The 22,784-nt window shown below is 37.8% G+C and overlaps 1 protein-coding gene across 1 annotated transcript in view; it reads right to left on the bottom strand.

Moving 5' to 3' along the window:
• LOC149808250 (cdc42 homolog) overlaps positions 1–20,783 on the bottom strand; it is a 55,188-nt gene extending 34,405 nt beyond the window's left edge. The window contains exon 1 of the mRNA XM_089975460.1: positions 20,411–20,783. Within this exon, the coding sequence (XP_089831586.1) occupies positions 20,411–20,564 (154 nt within the window). The 5' untranslated portion in view covers positions 20,565–20,783. The remainder of the gene's footprint in view (positions 1–20,410) is intronic.
• Between the last annotated feature and the right edge of the window lie 2,001 nt (positions 20,784–22,784).

The following is a 22,784-nucleotide window of genomic DNA, read 5'->3' as shown; positions in this document are numbered from 1 at the left end:
AGATCTCGTGAATGGGTTGCAAGATTACCAAACGTGATAGCTGCATTAAATAATGAGATCACACGAACAACCAACATGAAACCCATTAGCGCGGTCACAAAAAAAAATATACCAACACAACGGAAAGATGCTGGAAAACAAAAAATATTAGGTGATGTTACAGTCAGATATTTATATGAGCCTGGTGAACTTGAAGGTGGTAGCGCGAGAGCGACTGATCCTATTTGGAGTGTTACCACACACAAAATATCTACCGTGACAAGATCCACTGGAAGAAATGTAGGCGTTTCCAGACCTGCAATCTACAGATTAGATTCTGCTGCTCCTCAACGTGGATTTACACGTGAACAACTACAAATAATTCCCGCGGATACACAACTACCGCCGCGATCACTTCGGTGATTTCGATCACTTAACTAGCGCCCAAGGCGCTAGCGCCAAGGGTGCCTGCACCCCGACGTCGATTACACTCAAGACAGGTTAACATGGTATTTTCTCGTGTATGACCGCGACTATTATCTTTTCTATCTACGGTAAATTGTCTTGAATCATTACTCGAATATCGCCATAACATTATACAATTACAACTGATGCAATGATTGTTCTGCTGCTGTTTTAACTCAATAATAAATTCAACATCAAGATCAAAGTCACGTTTATTTTTTTTGTCAGATTGTTTGTATCCGATTAATTTTTTTCTTATTATATCATCATCGATGATGTTAAATTTATCAACGATTTCAGGAATTATAATTCTACGTAATTGAGATATATTTCTGACCCTCGATACCGCTAAATAAACTAAATTTGACCACTCGATGCGATCGTCTATAATCCAGACTCGTGTATCAGAAATAGTTAATCCCTGAGACGAGTGGATCGTCATAGCGTATCCCAACACCCATGGAGATTTGTCAGCGCGTAATGCATCTTCGACCACACTGATATCAACGGCGACAATATCATTTAATACGAGATTTTGCTTCCTTGACTCTGTCAAGGGTCCTGGAATATCAACATTAATATTCTGTTTTCGTGTATCTGATGGTCTATAACACAACGGTACGGGTAGTTCTGAATATTGTTCTTTATGTAGTTGAAATAACTGTTGTTGTAAAGCGTCTCTGATTATTTTTCTACTTGCTACGATCAAATCGGTGGGTCTCCATGAGTTCAAAAAATCACTCATTGATGTCTCTGAGATCACTCCACGTATTATTTCACACTGAATTTTGTTTGATTGTAATCTGATTAATTTTTTAAACTCCTTCAAATTTGCATCAAGAGCTCTATGATCATCATCTATTTCTTCGTAATAATTAACGAAATTTTTTAACCAATCATGTGGAGATGGTCCAACAAAGGGCGGCGGTTGACCATGATCGCCACACATTATTATAGCGGTATTTTTCGTCAACAACCAATCAAGAAACATTTTTAATGTATCTAATGACACCGTGCATATCTCGTCCCAAATAATTATTTTAGGTATATATTTTTCTCCCATTCGTTCAGGAGTCCATGTATCCCCGCGCCATCGAAAGAAACTATGATACGTACACGATTGTACTTGCCGCTGTTTCATCTCACGTGCAAGTCTATGTGTGGGTGTCAGCACGATTATATCTGAATTTCTAAAAACATTAATCGCTCGAGTCGTTTTGCCGCATCCACCAGGTCCATTGAGATATACTGTCTTATATCTGGTTATTGGATCACTCAACGATGGTGCCTTCGACATTTCTGATATTTTATTACCCTCACGATAAACATCTCTCACTGGAACATCTGCTGATTCTGTGTAATTGTGTAATAGTTCCTTTTTTATTCTCCACGAACCCCATCGTTCATCATTACTTGTAAATTTCATAACAGGTTCTAAATATTTACTTGAAATATAAAACGAGTCCGTTGCGACTCTGACTGCGGTCTTGGGAAATCTATTAATCATCGATAATAAATTTATGGAAACATAAGCCAACATGGAAGATCTTAGATGAGTATATTGCGGGGATACGTCATTTATGTAACTAACGATCGTACCTAATTTTGTTCCGTCGGATAAATAAACACTCTCTCGATTTACAAATGTATTTTTCGCCGTTGTATCAGCGATTATAAAATCGTACTCGGCATCATCTAAAATTAATCGTGCGTGATGTCTTTTATAATCATATGCACCACCTTGAGTAAATTTACCTATAATTTTTCTACCGAGATCTTTTGCGGTTTTGAGTTTATTAGGAATATCGTCCTTAAACTCGCTAATAACTTCAGAATCTGACATGGGCAACCAAACTTTGGTCTGTGCATGATATGATATAATTGCCTCACTGACCACCAACGATGTCAGTATCGCACAATCTAGCATATATCGCAACAGAACTATAGGTGTCCAACGTTTTTCACAAAAATGTCTACCAAACCAAACATAACAAATCTTGTGAAGATTTTCGTTAAACTCGAACGACTCAATACAGGCGAATCCAGTCAGATCAAAATCAGGTAATGGTCCATTAATTGCCACTCGCGTCATCTCGTTTGTAGGGTGACCAAATCTTTCAAAGTACGTAGAACAATCTCCGTATCCCAGAAAACTTCCTGGATAATATGCAACCATATCAACCGAAATAACATCATTGTAATTATATTTGGTATTCCATAATCCGCCATGTCCATATTCGACGCAACTTGCGCGTACGTCCTCGAGTAAATCAAATCGTGTTGGTTTCCATAAATTTCGTTCTCTGGCGAAATGAGCCGCAACAGATGGAACGGTAAAACAATTAGTTAGTAATTTGTCAGTATTTTCCACGTGCTTGCACTGTAAAAACGTCGCAAGATTTTTCATCTCGTCATGGAGGGATTCTGTGCGATATATTTCACCGTTCGGTTTGACAAACTGATCAAATTCACCCTCCTCATTACTTTTGAATAACCATACCGATACAGGATCGGTTTTACTTATTTCGTTGATAAAATCAAACATACTCATATCTGCCACAGAATTATCTGCCACAGATAATTCTGTGGGATAAAATCTAACAGTTCGATCACGTGGAAATATTGTTACTGCGTTAGTCCATGCGTGTGCGTTATGATCGATAATATTTATTGGAGCTCCTTTCGATTTATATTTCGACTGGTACAGTACTTCTCCCGTTATTGTCGCCACAGTTATTGGAAATTTTAATATTTTTCCTAACTCAGCAACATCTTTTATTGTAGCACCGGTATCCCTAACTGAATCAGCCCACGAGTTTATTTTTTCACGCCTTAAATCAGTTAATCCATTTCCACGCATCGCGTTTGTAAAGTGTTCTATTACTCGTTCAGCTACACAATTTAGCCTTGACAAGGTCAAGGATGATAATTTCATCGGCGCTAGTTTATCAACGTTAGGTTTTTTATTTATCTCATAAATTCCATAAATAACCGCTGTTACAGGATATGCTCGTTCATAATACGGTTTATCAATACCAGTCAATAGACCCGGTCTGGAATTTTTACTTAATATGATAGTTTTATTATTGCCAAGGACAGGATCATATTTGTCACGGATAATCCAACTATCTGTTTCTGTTAATACAATAAATTTTACTCTGAAGAAATATGTTTGATTGCCCTCGTATTCAGCGATGTAGTTAATGATAGTTGCCGCTCGCTTGTCATTCATTGTAGCGTCCGTGACAAAGTCAGTGTCCTTGACGGAGTCAGCGCGTATAATCTTGAACGTTGACCATGTATGAGATGCACCATCCGTGTAAAATTCTTTCTTAGCGTCATGAATTTTCGAGATCAAACTTTTATTTTTCGGATCAACCAGATCTCGTACTGGCAAGTCAGAAGATAATCTGTCAAGGTTGAATTTATACTTAACAGGCCTAGTTTGGGATAATCTCTCAAACTCGTTCATATAACTAAAACAAATATTTAAATAAAGAAAATTATATATATATATACAATGTCCCAATGCAGATGGTTGATGATCGGCTCAGTAAATCGATGCAACAAATCCTGTAGAAAGGAATTTTGTTGGATGCACTCACAAAACATACGACGAGGAAGTCTAGGACCAATACCATGTCTACGGTGTGGTATTGGAGTGCGAGGAAAGACAAAATTATGTGGAAAGTGTGGCGGGAAACGGTTCAGAGAACTTAAAAGATATTATGACAAAAAAAATAATAGCGGTGAAAACGCTATAAAATCCGTGGAGGATTATATATCAAGATTTCAGACAAACAATGATTTAAACATATAATATTATTATAATGGAGCAAAATATATTTGTCCCACATCCTGTCATAACAAACTATGAATCAAATATTAATGGTATCATCAGACACCGCAAGTTGAAGAGACAAGTTGGTTGTATTAATAATTTTGGTTATCTAAGGTTCACATGCGAGGGGGGGAAAAAACATTATTTCTGTCATAGATTTGTGTATGAGTGTCATAATGGGATGATCAATGATGGTCTTGTTATTGATCATATTGATGGAAATCCTCAAAACAATAATTTATCCAATTTACAAGCTATCTCTTACAGCGAGAATAATACACGTGGAAATACAGGAAGATATAAGACAATCGGAAAGAGGGCGGTAATTTCTACAAACATAGAAACTGGTGAAGAAATTATGTTTCAGTCTATGAACGCGGCTGCGACATATTTTGATATTAACTCGCGTGTGGTAAAATACGTCGCAGATAATATGACCAGATCTACTTTCTCGAAAAAATATAAGCAGAAAATTATCTTTAAGTATCAATAACTATCATCACCACATTATTAACTATCATCACCACATTATTAACTATCATCACCACATTATTAACTATCATCACCACATTGAATTAATTTTTTTAATTTATGTCACAGAGGTCCTCCATACACTACTGAATTTTTGATTTAAGGGGAGATTACTTTGTAATATATAGTTTTCTTCGTAGATGGTTGGTTTTTTTATGATTGTAATTAGTCAGTTTAACTAATTACATCGTATAGTGCCGACGAACAGACTCATAAGTATTATTTATGGTTTTTAAATATTTTCCCATCATACAACACATGATAATATTATTGATCCGTAGGAAGCTGTGTGTAAACAGAAACCGTTACTCATTGTAATTGACCTGCAGTTGTGTGTTCACTGAACTTACAATTCTGGAAAGTTCTTTGACTGGTGCATTAATGCCACTGTTATTATTGATTTTCGGTCTGCTACAAATACAGAAACTATTATTCAGAAACTGTTATAAATACAGAAACTGTTATAAATACAGAAACTGTTATTATTCAGAAACTGTTATTATCCAGAAACCGCTACAAATACAGAAACTGTTAAATACAGAAACCAGCTACAAATACAGAAACTGTTATAAATACAGAAACCGCTACAAATACAGAAACTATTATTCAGAAACTGTTATAAATGCAGAAACTGTTATAAATACAGAAACCGCTACAAATACAGAAACTATTATTCAGAAACTGTTATGATTCAGAAACCGCTCTTTACTGTAAATATTGGTTCCTTAGCTATATATTAACTTCCGAAACATATGTTCGTAACAATGTTTGATAGCTCGATCAGTATGGTATTGGACTGTGACGCTCGCGGTCCAGGATCGAATCCCCATGGCTGACAATTTGTCGGTGGTGCGCATAATTGCGATTTTTATAATAGTGGGGGGAACCGCAAGAACCCCTCCGCTCAGCAAATTCACAACCACAATATTGACTGGTTGTTGATACCTATTTTTCGTATCACCCACTGGATTAATTATTATGGGTGTGATTTTGCTGAGCGTACCTTAATTAAGTTATATGTTTGTGCTGTCCCAGAAACATCCCGACGAACTCGAAGGGGGTCTGGGATATTTTTTTTTTATTTTAAAGATTTATATATATTATATAATGAACCATGAAAATATCAATGATGTAATTGTCGCTATTAAAAAATTAAAAAAAGATGGAATTAATATATCTGATGAACTTAATCCTGAAAAAATAGTTTCTGACTTTGAGATTTTACAAGAACGTAAAACCATGGGGACACACACACTATCATCTGAATACAGGCTCATGAAACGGATTCAATCGGCAATGTTTCAGTCGCTAGCTACCGTAGAAGATGATCATGTGAAGGAGTTCGTTCCTCTTTCTACCGCCGTAGAAAGAATTAAGTCGTTATTATCCCACGAGTATGAGGCAAAGAAAACGATTAGTACTCGCATAAGACAATTAAGAAAAATAATGTCAGAGAGTAACCTCGTTACTGATGAAACGATCCAAGGTAACTTCGTTGGTGAAACGATCCAAGGTAACTTCGTTGGTGAAACGATCCAAGGTAACCTCGTTACTGGTGATAATGAAAATGAAAGTTTTGGTAACTGGGGTCCAAGTCAACGCTGACCACGTGTATTGGTAGTCAAAATCAAGAAAGTTCTAACCTTGTCAAATTTGTTCCTAATAAATTTTATTTATTATAAATTTTATTTATTATAAATTTTATTTATTATAAATTTTATTTTGATGGAATTAATTTTTTTTTTTTTTACTAAAATCAAGAAAAATGCACAAATTACTTGATTCTGACGGGGTAGTTGGTAGTCAAAATCAAAGAAAAATGCACAAATTACTTGATTTCTGACGGGGTAGTTGGTAGTCAAAATCAGGAAAATTGAGCAATTTCGTTGTATTTTAGTAAAAAAAAAATAAAAATCTCAGTAAAAATAATATTATTAATAAATAAAATTAATTTATAATAAATAAAATTTGTTAGGAACAATTTGACAAGGTTAGAACTTTCTTGATTTTGACGGGGTAGTTGGTAGTCAAAATCAAGTAGTTCGTGCATTTTTATGTTTCTGACGGGGTAGTTGGTAGTCAAAATCAAGTAGTTCGTGCATTTTTATGTTTCTGAGGGGGTAGTTGGTAGTCAAAATCAAGTAATTTGTAAAATCAGGAAATTTAATAAATATTATTTTTTTTTGTGATAGAAATTTTAATTTTACTTTCATCGACTAGCTTTTTTAGTTGCCTAGGCCTTAGTTGCCTAGGCCTTAGTTGCCTAGGCCAATTAATTTGTACCAAACACAAATTTGTGCCAGTAATAATAAAATATTTTTTTAAGTTGATTGAATTTGATTCTGATCTCCGTTACAAATGTTCTTCTAACTGTTAAGAAATCCTCGTGTGTAAAAACCCTCCACATAAAGATCTACGATAAAGTCTTACGACGGAAGTCTTTACGACAAAAGTCTTTAAGACAAAAGTCTTTAAGACAAAAGTCTTTACGACTTTACATACAGATTTATTATAAGCTCTTCTTCACGTATGTCAATCAAGCGATTAAGGTGGTCTGTGAGTTTAAAATTGATTCGTGTTAACATATTATTGTGACACCGCAAATACACGGGATTAGTTGGTTCTTGCACGATTAAATTTCCAGGGGGAACTTGTGGTGTGAACGTGTACAGGATGTATCCTTGTTGAGCTTGATTTGATCTTCCGAGATCTATTTGATAGCTGCCATCGATTACGTCACAAACCAGATTGACCGCGACCGTCGGTGTTATATTAACGATCCGCGGAGATACGTGCCTTCCGCCGCCATGTGGATCATTATCATGTCTAAGAACAGTTGGAGGTGGAATTAATTTTCTCCATGCATCGAGTAGTTTAGAAAAAAACTCGTCGATGACATCATTGATAGATTTTCTTAACTCGGTTACACTATACCCGGGAAATTTATAATTTGGTACATCGGCTTCTGTTAATTTATATTTTTCTAACCATGCTTTTACTTCAGGATTTTCAGGTGATTTTAAAAGACTAACCATCTCCTGAACTATTCGGTTATTAATATATTCCATATCTGATATAAGCTGATTTAATATTTCCACACGCGTGATGATTTTTTCACGCGATGACGCTGATATGTCAAAAATATGTTCGTTAAAATATTGATTTAGTTGATCTAGTTGTTTTTTACACTCTTGATTGATTTCCTGAAAAAATTCAATAATCGTTTCTCGAAAAAAACCCATATGATTTTCTCTTTCTCCCGGATTTTTAAAAAACCATGCCTCAATTTCACCGAAGAAGGAAAAACTGCTAAGCATTGATTTATTTTTTATAATACGTAGGTGTTCCCCGTATGATGGATTAATTTCATGATATGATTGTCTATCCGTGACATAATCAGACTTTTTCGGTTCTGGTGGTATCGGTGTTATCGGTGGTGATATTTCAGGCCATCCTAGCACGGATCTGATTGAAGATTGATAAATATCAACGGCATAATCAGGCGAGTTTATTTCAACCGTCGAGGACAACGTCGGCTCGTGAACGTTTATTGATATTTTTGATTCCTTTCCCGTTATTGATTTCATTCTACGCGCAAATTCCTCACCGATCTCTTCAATCTGGTAACTGCCGGTTGGTATTCCAACAACAACCCAGTCAGGTGTTCCATCGGGTTTGTTGTTGTTAGTAAATACGAGCGAATTATTTGCTGGTGTACCATTAAATGATTTTGATCTGATATTTGGCCAGCTGTAATATACTCGTAATTGTGCTAGTGCTATTTCTTTTACTGGAATTGCAGTAGGAAAATTAACACTAAATTCAGGATTGGTTGAACTTACCGAGATCATCGTTATCTTTGGCGGAGTTGTGTTGGTCACGATCTGCTGGAGTAATTCTGTCATTATTGATACTTGTATCTTTAATACCTTCATCGTATATTTTGGTCATCATTGAAAATTCGAAATCAGATATAATTCCATCACTGAGACTCGCTGATAACAACGAGGATAATTTCGAGTATGCTACCGTCGCTGTATGTAATTTTATTTTGTAATCGGATAACTTTTCGTTCGTACAAGTACATATTTTTTTTGTGATGATGCCAAGCACACCTGCAATAGTTGTTGCTGCTGAAATACAGATAGTTACAGCTACTGGTGCCATCGTTGTTAACGCTGATAATATTACACCGGTTCCAGCAACAACAGCGGATACTGAATAAACAATCACATCAACGATAACCAATCGTCGTCGATATTTTTTTACTTTTACTGTATATTGATCAACTTGATCTTTTAGCGCCGCCTGCCATTCACGCGCTTGATTGTATCTGTATTGCGCACCGTCCATATATATTTTTATGCCGTAACCAATTCAGGTGTTTCAGCTACAAATTCCAAACACCACCAGAAGGATGTTGAGGTTAATTCCTTATCATCTGCTTCCAGAATAAATATTTCTTCGGTTCCGCTATTTAATACAACAGATACAACCCCGGAAAACCTGTCTGTGGAATGACGCCATGGAAACGTTGTAAATATTTCAAACTTAGCGGCGGAAAACACAGATAGCCTGTACACGCCAGTGACTGTTGCGGTATATTTGATAGTATTATTTTGCTGCGACCATGTTGCAAATCCCGATGATACCGTGCATACGATGTTTGTGATATGCCCGGGAGTTATTGCAGCTGGAATTTTAATCAGATTGGTTTTACTGATAATCTCAGGAATTCCCGCTACGATGTTTTGCTGTCTTTGTTTGATCGTGTCTAGGTTATTTTTGATATCAACGAGTTTCATGTCAATGACGGAAGGAGTTCCAAAGAACTTACTTATGGCATCATCGGTCTTTTGAAAATTTCTTCGAAGCCTTAAAAAACCGGTTACGTGAACATCATATTCGGCCCGTAACGTGGATAATTTACCGTCTACGGTGCCATAGTTGACATCGACGTATTTTTTTGTTGCTGCATCTTCGTCAGATGTTGGATCCGCTAAAACTACTATTTTATTTCCGTTCATGCTGAGTTCACCCATCATTGTGTCACCGGTGTTTTTCATACGATTAGCAACACTTTTTGCAATTTCATCTCTGATGGTTTTAAGTGACATACTTGAATCTCTGATTTTGCCGCTATCAGTAAACACGGGAATATTATCTGTAACTGCACCAAGTACTCGCCGGACTATATCATTCCATTTGATATTGCTGGTTTTTAGTTTACCATATCGATCTTGAAAAATAACAACTTCATCTGGGTCAACTCCAGCAAGGTTCATAATATCAGCGAGGTCATCTTTAGTCGCATACTTTGACAGATCAACGTCGGATTTTATTTTCTTACTAGTAGAAGATCTTCCGTAGATGTCAACCATTATAATAAGATCCGTTGTTTAAAATGCTTTACGCGCAACATATCGGTTGCTTGTATAATCGTGCACGACTTTATGTGGTGGCCTGGATGATTTTGATATAGCGTCGAGTACATTAATTACTTCACGGCCGCATATTGGCGGATCTGTCATTGTTTGTGTGGGTAGCGTTGAATACCAAACTTTATAACCGCTAGTTGTTGCGTGGAGTGGTGCGACATACTTGATAAATTCAACAGGTGGAGCTAACCCGTACGAATCAAAATAAACAATTCCACGCGGATCAACCGCGTATGATACCCAATGAGTACCAGGTCCGGAACGTTTGTCAAGATTAATAATACCTGTTTCTAGTTTGTTTGGTTGTTTCGGTAATTGATCTCGCATAAAAACACCTCTAAAGGCGGATATTTTTAATTTTTTAGCAGCATCAAGTAAATCAAAATTTGATGCTGGAGCATCTAACGAAATGACCCTGGAAGCCTTAGGCCTCTCCCCCAACGAGATCCCGGTAATCTTAGACCGCGTCCCTTTTTTTTGTACCCCTGCCCTGTTGCTTTCTTTAGTGCCATTCCAGCGGCTGTTCCAACAGCACCTAACGCGGCCGCTTTTGCTATGGCTGGAGCAGCCGCAGCTAGTAATGCCGGAATGGCCGCAAATAGTGGGAATATACCACCCGTTTTAACCATGTCTTTGATGGCGCTCGAGGAGAGATGGAATTGAACTCCAGTTTTTGATTCTAGGGCTTTATTGAAATGTTTAATCTGATTATTTGTCAGCGATAATTTGTTTGGACCACCACTAATATGATCTCGTTTTAGTGATATTTTAGTTCCGCATTTGTTGGCGGTTTTTGATTGAAGCTTTTTTACCTGACCCGGGGTCAGAGTAACATTAACATGACTATACGACATTTTTATATAAAATATATTTTTCTAAATAGCACGATTAAAGATTTTCCACCGGTGCATCAACGACCCTCATTCGACCACTGCCACCTTCAAGTAACATGGCCTTGTCGCTAAGTATGACCGCGATCGCTCTGTAAGGACCATAAACAATTGGTGGACCAGCCGCGATTTCTGGCGGGGCATTAACATGAGCTCGAAAGTGTATATCAACAACAGATTGTTTGGATAAATCAAGATGTTCTAGTGAAAAATAATAAATCGGATATAGACCTGTAAAATCTAGTTGTGATATTTGCAACCCGGTATCTATATTTTGATCACGTCCCATGAATGACATTAAACGATGATATGCGCGCGCGCTACATGATTTTGTGCATAATTTAGTTGTATATCCTCGGATGGTTCTTGATGTCCATTTATCCGTAAAGAAACTTCACTAACTCCAAGGTTGTCAAATATCATATGTGAACGTTCTTGATTATTCGTCCGAGCATTATCTTGTAGTGCAATAAAAATATGTCGTGGTGCAGAAACACCTTGTTGTGATGCTATATGCCATGTAAATAAACCATTAATATTGCTTTGAGCAGCATCTGTGGTTACTGTTAACCATGATAGCAATGATTTACCGCCTTGATCCATAAAAGATAGTAATTTTTGTTCCTCAGTAATAGATGGAGTTATTACTGGCATCCACAATGAAAGTTTTGATATATTTACTTTACCATCAGCAACACCAGCACCTCGCCAGATTGCATCATTATCATCACCTTTTCTTACGAGCACAATTGTGTGTTTAGCTCCAAAGATGACTTTTCTAACATTTCTGCAAAATCCAAAGATGTGAGATAATGGAATTGCACACGAAAAATTTCTATCACCTCCCGACAGCGCTGCTCGGCGTGTTGCAAATCCTAGGTTGTAAGTCGCACTAACACTTTTTATAATATCAAAAGCAGCACCCGGTCTGTCTTCGTGTTCAAAATCAACCGGTTGTGGATTAGATGCAGTATTTTGTTCTGCTCGTAACTTAATATACTGAACATGATCAGCGTTGTTGGTAATATCCTTAGCAAACATCATTGTTGGACCAGCTGATCTTGTAAAGTCGTCAGAATATCTCGCTAGACCAATTATTGTTGTAGCAACATCAACATCCTTCTGAACTGATTCAATATTTTTTCCATCAATCATGTATGTGGCGCTATCAAACAACGCCATAATCCCGTTGTTGACAAAACCAACATGCAAATTAGCAGCATATGGCGTATTAGCTACAACATTCGTTACAAGTCTACCTTCTACTTCAATAAACGCCTCAGCGGGCAAGAAATATCTACTAGTATCATGAACCTGTAATTCGATTCTCCCCCGTTGATTTGGTAGTCTTGCGTCATAAGAATAAAATTGATAATCACGTACTGACTCGTACTTAAGGACAGGTGCCTCCATATCAAATGCTGGGTCTGATTCGCGCCTGAACATTTTATTATAGTTACCATTTTTCCAAATGATAATCATCGTCGACGAAAACCGCTTCCTGCTATTAAATTTGCTGTTATATTTTTTTCTGCTTCTTCAGATATCGCCGCTAGTTTTTGATTTGCAGCCTGATTTATTATTTTACTTACGTCTGCAGGCATCACCTCAGTACTTGCCAGTTTCACCGGTGGTTGTTGTTTTCGTCGCAATAATCGTGATAATCTTTCTTTGATCGCCGAGAACGCCTTACCAGCAACATTGACAATTGCTCCAGGAGCTTTATCACGAACAATATCAATAGCCTTCATCGATAATTGTTTTGCAACAGGTGCTACTTTTGGAGCTATCCTCGTGAATAATCCTCGAATGACATCACCAAGTCCATTTCCGTAAATTGCTTCATAGATTGGTAATCGTGAGTTTACCGCTCTAACCTGTGTGGGTTTACGATGATTATCATGCACAATCATCTTATTTTATTTACCATTTATCTAACAACTAGTCATCAACGAGCTCATCAATAAGTTCTCGGTAAACGCCAATATCCATGATACCACCTTGAAATAGTCGCCGACAAATATCAGCTGCTTCATTAATTATTTCTGGTGAATTATTTCCGGCACGTTTTCCTCCTATGAGAACCTCTAACCGTGACACGTCATTGATGATATTATCAGGACATAAACCAGATCCTGTTTTAGGTTCATCTTGGGGTGGTGGTTGCATTACCGGAGTAGGTACTTCAGTGGTGTCCGGGGATGAGTCACCTTCTTGAAATCCATGTGGTGAACCTGTCGGTGTAAATGTCATTTTCGGTGCAGAAATTTTCTTCGAGAAGGGTGATTTAAGTGACTCTTTAGCCTTTTTAATTTTCGACAGCAACCTTTGCTGTGGCGAAGAAGATTGTTGTTGTTGTTCTATTTGTTGCAGAGGTGGAGGAAGCTGATACTGGGAGGACTCTCCTTGTTTTGGTTGTTCCCGCCCCCCTCTAAATCTTTCTACTTCTTCTTTAAGTCTTTTAAATTCTTGACCTCTAGCTTGTTTTTTATTGTAATATACGCGATATATCCATTTAATGAAATTATCATCATTTGTTTTTTCATGACCGGGTTTTAAAATACTAGATTTATTAGATATATTTTTTGATATCAACTCAGGTAATCTCTCTCTTTCAGTGTTTCTAATTTCCTCAACAACTCCTTCGTTAAATCTTGCAATTAATCTTAAGCTCTCTTCTACTGTTTTGGGTTCAGATGCAAGTTTTTTTCTCACATCGGCGACTTCAGCACGAAGTTTTCCAATACCTTCACGTATTTCCTCATCAATACGTGGAGGCTGAGCCGCAGCTATGCCAGTTGGAAGGTCTCGTAAAATCTCCCTTGTCTGTTTAGTTCTTCTTGCTATTTTTTTTGATACCGGAAGAAGATCTTCTTTGATGACAGTTGTAACTTGTTCAGTAGCTGCAGTGACGGGCTTAAACAGTTTTTTAGTGTCCTCTTCATACTCAACTTTTGCTTCTTGCTGCTCTTGTAGATTTTTTCTAAATGAGTCTTTGACAGGAAGAAATTTTTTAATTGCTTCTAATCGTTCTCGTGCTGTTCTTGCAGTATGAGATTCTGGATGTATCATTTTATTATAACATAATAATTTAATTAATATCAGCAGAAGAGGAGCAGCAGAGAGGGTACCTACCAACGTTGGTCGTCAAAAAAATAAACAAGAAATAAATAAACACGTAGAGTACTTTATTTTTTCAGCTACTATTTCAAACTGAGGTTTTATTAGCACAATCGGTCATTGCAAAAATAAACATCTCAAGGAAAGTTCATTTGTAAAATCTGGACCTTTCTACGAGATGATTTATTTATTTGTTTTATTTATTTTGTCGGAATTCTATGGTCTGTTCACCCTCTCTGCTGCTGGGGATTGCGGACTACCATCAAGATTTACTTACCTCCGAAACTAAAGTTTTCACAATGGAAGTGTTCCAATATGCCTGGTCAATTTTACGTTTTGATAAAACACATCAATACATTTTTATTGGAGAACTATGCTAGTTTAAATTACAAAAAAATATATATATTTAAATCACCTTAGCAGGTCATACAAATAAAGTAATTAGGTAAAAAGTTTGAAATTCTTAACATATAGACGTGACATCCAGAGTTCGTCGGAGTAGGGATAACATTCAAAAATTGGCGAGTAAATCGCCAGATGAATTCCAGTCACAGTTATTAGCTCCTGGTCCGTACACAAGAATGTAGTCCCAGTAATCTGTATAGCATTGCTTCCTCTCATATTTTAATGGCGATACACGATTTAGGTTTATGCTTTCTTGTTATGGATATAAACGATATTGATTATTCTTTGGAATGAGTGTTACAGTTTGGTTGTTGGTGTGTATTTGGCGAAAATGCACAATGAGTACTGGTGCATTGTCGTTGGACCAGAAGTAAAATCAGTGACGCACTGAACGTTGATTGTTTACAACCTAGCCCAGTGGTTCCCACCCTTTTTGGGCAGCGACCCTATAAACATAATTTCTGAGCCTCAAGACCCTGTTTCCACATTTTTATAAGTTCTGCCACCCGCTAAAAGAAATCATTGCGACCCTCTAGAATTTCCTCGCGACCATATCTGGGTCGCGAACAGGGGTTTGTGAACCTCTGAGCTAGTCAGAGAAAAATGCCGGATAACCTATTGCCAGAACTAGACCTTGAGGTAATTTTTAAAAAATACTCTGGATAAATATTTGATTTATTCGGGTCTGGACACAATGAAAAGTTCAAAGCTGACAAACAAATGCCTGGACTATATAAGAAAACTAATTATGATCCGAGTCCAAAGTGCGCAGCTACTGTTGCCAGTACGGCACCGACAGTGCCGGATTAAGGCTTTCCGGGGCCCTAAGCACTGAAACTAGTATAGCCCCACCCCACCAATTCCTACAAACGTGAAACTGAAAAAGAAAACAATATTAAAAGCTAAAGGAGGAGGGATACCAGTGTTGTCATCATTCCAAAATCAAAATACTCGTACGTGCAGATCGAAATGGTCATATATAATTCAATCAATTTAATCATCAATAATTAATTTGATTTCTTTTCTTGTGCCCCTGTTGGGCTGCTGCCCTAAGCACGTGCAAAGTCTGCTTAATGGGTAACTGGGTACCAACACGTCTTTTTTTTTTTTTCTGGTGTGGCGTACCTGACCGTATCAGCTTACTGTGAGTGGCCATATTTAGCTTAAAGGCAACCCTCCACGCTTTTCCCCATGAAATCATTCTGCTCTTGTTGTGGACTTACACTACAGCGAAAGGTATAAAGATTTCAGTTTCGAATCAACAATGCTAAATATTCCCAGCATGGTTAAATAAATGTAACCAATTCATGCATTAAGAAAACAGACGTTGTAGGTCATGTCAACTAAAACGCCGCACATGTCATTATATGCATCAGACTGCAAATAGCACCGTTATCAGTGACATAAATTGAGTCTGCCCACAAAGCTTTCGTGTTTAGTCACCAAAAACCTCAAATAAACAACGTTCGCATAAGAACGATTATACAACATAATATATGGTGTCACGATTTGTTTTATATAAACATTTTCTATTTTTACGTTTTCACTGCTTGTGTGCGTGTATTGTGACAAAACACCAAAGCGCTGTTTGTCAAATGCGTTACCTGAGCTGACTGCACCGGGGATAACCAAACATGTAGGAAATACAATGACGACGTGCATAATACGTTCTAATTACGCATTGAATACCCTCCACGCGGCTAACTGCCTGCTAGTAGTAAGTTTGGATTATTTTATCCTTTACGCTTATACTTAGTAGTAGCTGGCAGAACACAACAGTCACTCGAATCTCTCAAAGGTCAGTCGCTAGTGGTAATTGTGCTTTTAAAATCATTCCCACACAGTGCGTCTGTGGTATGCAACAATTTAAACTCACATTTCATATATTTTCTCCTTTTAAAATACAAATGATAGTCTCCCGTGATTTCTTAAAAAGATCAGTATGCATGTAAAACATATTTTCATAATTATTATTGAAATTATATTGCACCTTTACAATGATATTTCCACATTTTCGAAATTACGCTGTGTAATACGTTCGCCGCCGGTAAGGTCGCGGATAATGTCAAAAGTTGTGGGCCTTATTGTGTTTCAAAAACTCATTAATTATCCAAATTATAAAATTAACTTCATCCAGTGTACTTTCATTGATATGGACAACGCGCCTTTAGAATATTCTGAACAATTATCACATTTATGTGCCAACTTCAATCACACACAAATGTACATTTGCGAACACCAAGCAGACCATTAACGCAATATATACTGCACTTTGTGATTCACGGTGACACCAAACATTCAAGGCAGCGTCTTTATTGATGGAAATACTGTAATATTAAATCATCAATGTAGTTAGGGCATTTTCTATAATGGTGCTTGAAGGATTGCAATTTATATTTCAGTCCACTGTGCGTCATTCGATATCGCTCATTACTCCAGACTTGATCATCATTTTCTTTGCCGCAAGTAAAAAACACTAACAACTTTATCTTGTATTGTTGTCTTTTGGTGGAAATTCCATCTTGATATGGCCTTCCATTTTTTTTCAGAAGTAACAATAACAAGATTTCCAGGATGTGACTGCTTTGAGGACACATTGTGGCTACCAGATTGGAACCAACTCCATGAAAGACCAACTAGACATCATAAGAGATCTTGGTGAACGCATATTATCGACATGACCAGCCATCTAGCAGAAGAAGCCCTAACGAGATTTTCCGAATGACCACTGCTGCGGTCATTTTGGAAATCAGATCGGCACCATTTTCATTAACAACCGACTAGACATAAGAAACTTTTCAGTGAAAACCCAAGTTCCTATGACCATTCAAACAAAAGTAGTGATAAGACAGACAAGATGACCACCGTGGCGGACATATTGGGCATTAGAGTAACACCATTTTCATTTAGGACCAATTAGATATCATACAAATCATTTTATTAAAAACCCAATGGTGGCCGGAGGATTGGCAATAACAAGATTTTTAAGCTGGCCGCTGTGGTGGCCATATTAGATGTGCATGCGACACTCTTTTCATTTTGGACCAACCAGACATCATAAGAAGTCTTCTATTGAAAACCCTCAAATCAATATTACTTTAATATTACTTTTTTTCAGGAGTAACGATAACAAGATTTTCAAGAGGGCCGCTATGGCGGTCATTTTAGGCATTAAATTGACAGTTTCGTTTACGGCTAACTAAATATTATAAGAAGTCTTTTAGTGAAAAGCTCATGTTCACACAACCGTCCATTCAGTAGTAGTGACAACAATAGTTTCCGGATTGCATTTTTTTGTTGCTATATTGGTCATCAGATCGGCACCATTTTCATTTACGAGCAAGTAAATATCATGTCTCTCAGTGAAAACCCCATGTTGATATAACCATTACATCTTCATCAGCAGCAGTAACAAGATTTTCACAGTAACAACCTTTTCATAAGGACCAACAATAACATGGGAAGAATGTGTGTGTGTAAAGTTTCATGGCAGTCGTCCAAGTAGTTTAGGAGGAGTAGCGATAATCGATCTGATTAAAATCAGATTTCCACTGTCCTAAGTGAAGGTCTAACGTAGACCACTTAGGGTTCATATTTTGATGACCTATGTCATTACCATAACCGCAAATTGTTTCACCCAATCAGATGAAGTCTTATATCATCTTGTTTGGGACTGAGCAGTGTGGCAGAAGAGCATCAATGTACGACGAACGATTTGATTTCAGATTTTTAAAAGATGCATTTCCACTGGCTAATTCAAAGGTCGCGAGAACATTTTGTTGTTGTTATTTTGGGGCTTAACGCCATCTTTCAGCACACGATAGGCTATACATGGCGGCCAGTATTAATGGTGGAGGAACAACCCGGGAAAACCCCGGAAAGAACCACCGACCCACGAGAAGCTACTGGCAAGCTTTCTCACATACCCACATTGGCTGAATCCTAGACTCGAACCGCCGCAGACAGAGGTGAGATGGCAGTGATCCGTAACGGAGAGCGCTTTAGACCACTCGGCCACTCGGGCGCGAGAACATAAGTCATAATCCGTCGTTGTCAGATCTTCACGTAAGGCAGTGGAGATTAGATTTTAATCAGATTGAGCGATAACAGACTTGTGCTAACGGACGGAAGACTGAGCTTAGGTCTCACTGGATAGTTTCGTATTTTGACACCACCACCCCCAATTTTTAAGGTAGAAGGCTTGAACCTAATTATCATAAGCCTAGCATTTATAAATTCACACATAAGCTAAATCTATAATGTGGTTCAGATTTACTTTGAAATAGGCTTGGAAATAGGTTGGCTTGTTGGTGACTGCCTGTCACAGTTAGATGTGCATTGGAGATCAAATGCGTAACTTGGGCTGCAAATGAGCTGTCGACTTGGCTTACGTATTTATGTGTATCTGCTACAGAGGTAAATATCTAAAAACCTAGATGGTTGAGGGGTGATGAAAAGTATGCTAATTTGTTATAGTACTAGTGAACTTTATTCATGCATAAGGCACATACTGATTCTTTTAGCTGCCTTGTCACAGAAAAATATTCAAAATAGCTATTTCTTGTCAAAAATGAATGTAACATTTAGGGGTTGGTGGCAGTGTTGGTTCAGTATAAAAACCACCAGTTGCATCAGGAATTAACCTGATTACTGCAGTCAAAATCTCACATGTATGCTTTCTACAAAAATCATTAGTTTGTTTTTATTTGTATCTTCAGTGTAAAATTATTCTCATTTTTCTGTAATTGGTCATCGTCGGATGAAAATTCACCAGATAAACTGTCCAGGGAGACCTTATATCGTGTACGTATCACAACACGAAAGTTTTTATGAAAAATCCCATAAGCTCTTTAGGACAAGGACAAATATACCTACAAAAATGGGGGGGGGAGGGGTATCAGAAATAATTTACTTATGAGACGAGAGACTTGCGTTCCGTGAGCTTTTTAAAAACAGGCAGAACTTAAAATTGGCGATGATCAAGCCTAGTGTTTAAAGCAAATTCATTATTGAGCATGCAATTTGAAACGGTTCAGTGCGAAGTGATTGTATCATCAATAGGTACGGTAAAATTAGGGTATTGCTATTGGAAAAAGAAAAATGAAGACAAAAAAAGAAAGTTCACTGTTTGCCTGTTTGACCATGTCTAATAATGAACGACGTGCCAAGCAGTAAATCCGCCGCGGGGAATCCTACCTGCTTTTCAAGCACGAGCGTCCACACCACATTTTGAATTGAAATAATTGTATGGGACTGCTCTGCCCTGATAAATCTCTACATGTGAATCAAGTTCAGGAAAAGTACTGGCGATGACTTCATCCGAGTCACTCGGCGAGTGGGCAGAAAATACCCTTTAACGTTAGCGGCGTGTTTATGTTTCGGTGAATCGAATTCATCAGCGTATCTCACTTTGTTGACGGGTGTGCAAATGGCTGTCTCTGTGTGTAAGTGTATGACTAAACCTGTATATACGCTGAGTGATTATGTCACTGATTAATTCATGTGGTAAAGCACATTTTGAATGTACAACGACAAAAAAATAGCACAGTCACCAAAGTTGATATAGGTATATTCAGGATACGATTTGCTGGGAACAGGGAAGTAAAGTGAATTGAACACAACCTTCCTTTTGAACAAAGCATTATTTGAATGTACATAATCAAAAATAATGATTACAACGTTAGCGCAATGTATAATATGACACAGAGCTATCGAAAATTCATATCATAACTACCACTGACCTGCATAGTTATCGAATACTGTGGGGACGTATTCAGTCGGAAACCTATCCGTAGCGTAGCTCATCAGCATGCACGTTTTGCCCACAGCTCCGTCTCCAACTACAACACATTTTATGAACTTCACGTCCTCCTCCTCCCCCGCCGTCGCAGCCATTCTCCTCCAAAAGCACAATTCGGTAAATATAAGTCCTATGCGTCCCACAACATGCTCATCAGTTCTCCTCTCGATGTCCTATACTATACGAATGGCAACCAATAAGGCATGTATATATCGGATAAATATAGATTTCGTGACGTCACGAAAGCATTGAAACCAATCACATTGGCAGAAACAGGATTTCCCAATGTACGGGATTCACCATTTAACATTCAGGTGCGACAGCGATTACTTTAGTGAAAATAAACGCCGCGTGAAATTTACACTTTGTACATACGGGCATTTTGAAGCGATCACTCCCTCCTGGTGAGGTCAACTCGGCCTATATCCTATATACAGTCATTCATTTTAGGACCTTATTATTGCAGTATAAATAATGTTGAAAGGGTATTACTCTATATTTTTCTTCCTAACATTGCTTGTGGGGAATACGTAGGAATCACACTCGTGAAGATTAAATAAGCACTAAGTCCATGTCAGCATAATCTGTAAAAACATGCGTGTACCAGTGAAGGTCTGGTCATTCTCGTCAGGTGACAACAAAACAAATTCAGTAGCTAATTATTCCAGGAAACACCATATTATAGACAACAACGAACAACATCCAAAAATATAAAACTTGTAAAGGGCAAATGTGTTTTCAACACAGTTTTACATAATACTCACCTGTACATAATCAACAACCTCAGTCTCAAGTGCACTGGGAACTGCTTTCTCGATAAACCCATGGTACTGAGAGAGTGATACAATGTGATGCTCGTGATGGATACAATGTGATGCTCATAATGGATACATTGTGATGCACATGATGGATACAATGTGAGTTTATACTGATACAGATACACCCACTCTCCGGAGTGTAATTTTTATTGTTGTTGTTGTTGGTTGCAAATTCAAATATGGTAATCCTAGATAATTAATTAATTAGTATTCAGAGCAAAATCACGAATGCAAATGAAATAGTCAGTTGTCCAGTAAAGAAAGGAGATAAAATGTCTATTGTTACATGTATATTTAAACAAAATCTAAGAATGCGATGCGACCCGTACAATGCATTAGGTGTTGACCCTGAAGTTTGGTAATCCCCGCAATATTCTCTAGCCAGCAGATGACTGGTAGTTCTAATTTTTCTTCTTCGTAATATTATTATCATTTTTAAAAAAGAGCCACCCGGCGCCACAGCTCTTTGATGGGACCATAAGAATACTAATACATCAAATCATGAACTGACATCCTAAGTTCTTATGTCACCTGACCGCTCCGGTGGCCTAAGTGGTTAGAGCGGGAGGTCGGGGGTTCGAACCCCGGCAGAGTCATACCAAAGACTTATAAAAATGGTACAAGTAGCTGCCTCGCTTGGCGGTCAGCATCGAGAGGTTAGTGTTAGGACTGGTCGGCCTGGTGTCAGGATAATGTGACTGGGTGAGACATGATACTACTTGTCTGGGGCATGATGCCCCAGTGCTAGACATCACTATAAACTGCTACACTGCAGACATCGTAGTGATATGACTGAGAAATTGCAAAAGCTGCGTTGAAATCAAAATATCTCTCTCTCTCTCTCTCTCTCGTAGGTCTCCAGACGCGCAAGTACTGAATAATACTATTTGTGGTTACGGACAGAGCCTCTACCCTAAGAAAGCTCGGCGAATAATAATAATAATAATAATAATAATAATAATAATAATAATAATAATAATAAAACAAGAAGAAAGTAAAAAAGAAAAAAAGATAGATGTATAGATAAATAGTAAAGACGTTGAACATTCGAATTCGGCCAATGTAGGTATGTGAGAAAGCTTGCCAGTAGCTTGTCGTGGATCGGTGGTTCTTTCCTGGCTTTTCCCGGGTTCTTCCTCCACCATTTATACAGTCCGCCATGTATAGTCTATCTGTCACGTTTGCCTGCCCGCAATTACGTAAGTCAGGAACAAAAAAAGGAATAGGTTAGCGCCATGAGTATGTCGACCCTGCACTGTCGTGGCGATTCGTGTTTGTACAAGAGCCGCTCCGTTAGGTGTCAAAACTTGCATGTAGACGTTGGAAGCTTTGTGCTAGAACAAAGGACCCTTGTTGCTGTTGTAAATCTCCCCGCGTTGACAGATGGTCTGAGGCTCGTCTGTTTATCTGGACCGACTGGGGTAGAATTGATATCCAATCAGAACTGAGAAAGGGTGGGGCCATCAATTCGAACCAGAATTTAACAGTCATTTGGGC

The sequence above is a fragment of the Sinohyriopsis cumingii genome, chromosome 1 (genome assembly GCF_028554795.1).
Source record: "Sinohyriopsis cumingii isolate HCF-2022 chromosome 1, ASM2855479v2, whole genome shotgun sequence".
In the NCBI taxonomy this organism is placed as follows: Eukaryota; Metazoa; Mollusca; class Bivalvia; order Unionida; family Unionidae; genus Sinohyriopsis; species Sinohyriopsis cumingii.
This window is presented reverse-complemented; position numbering and strand designations above follow the sequence as displayed.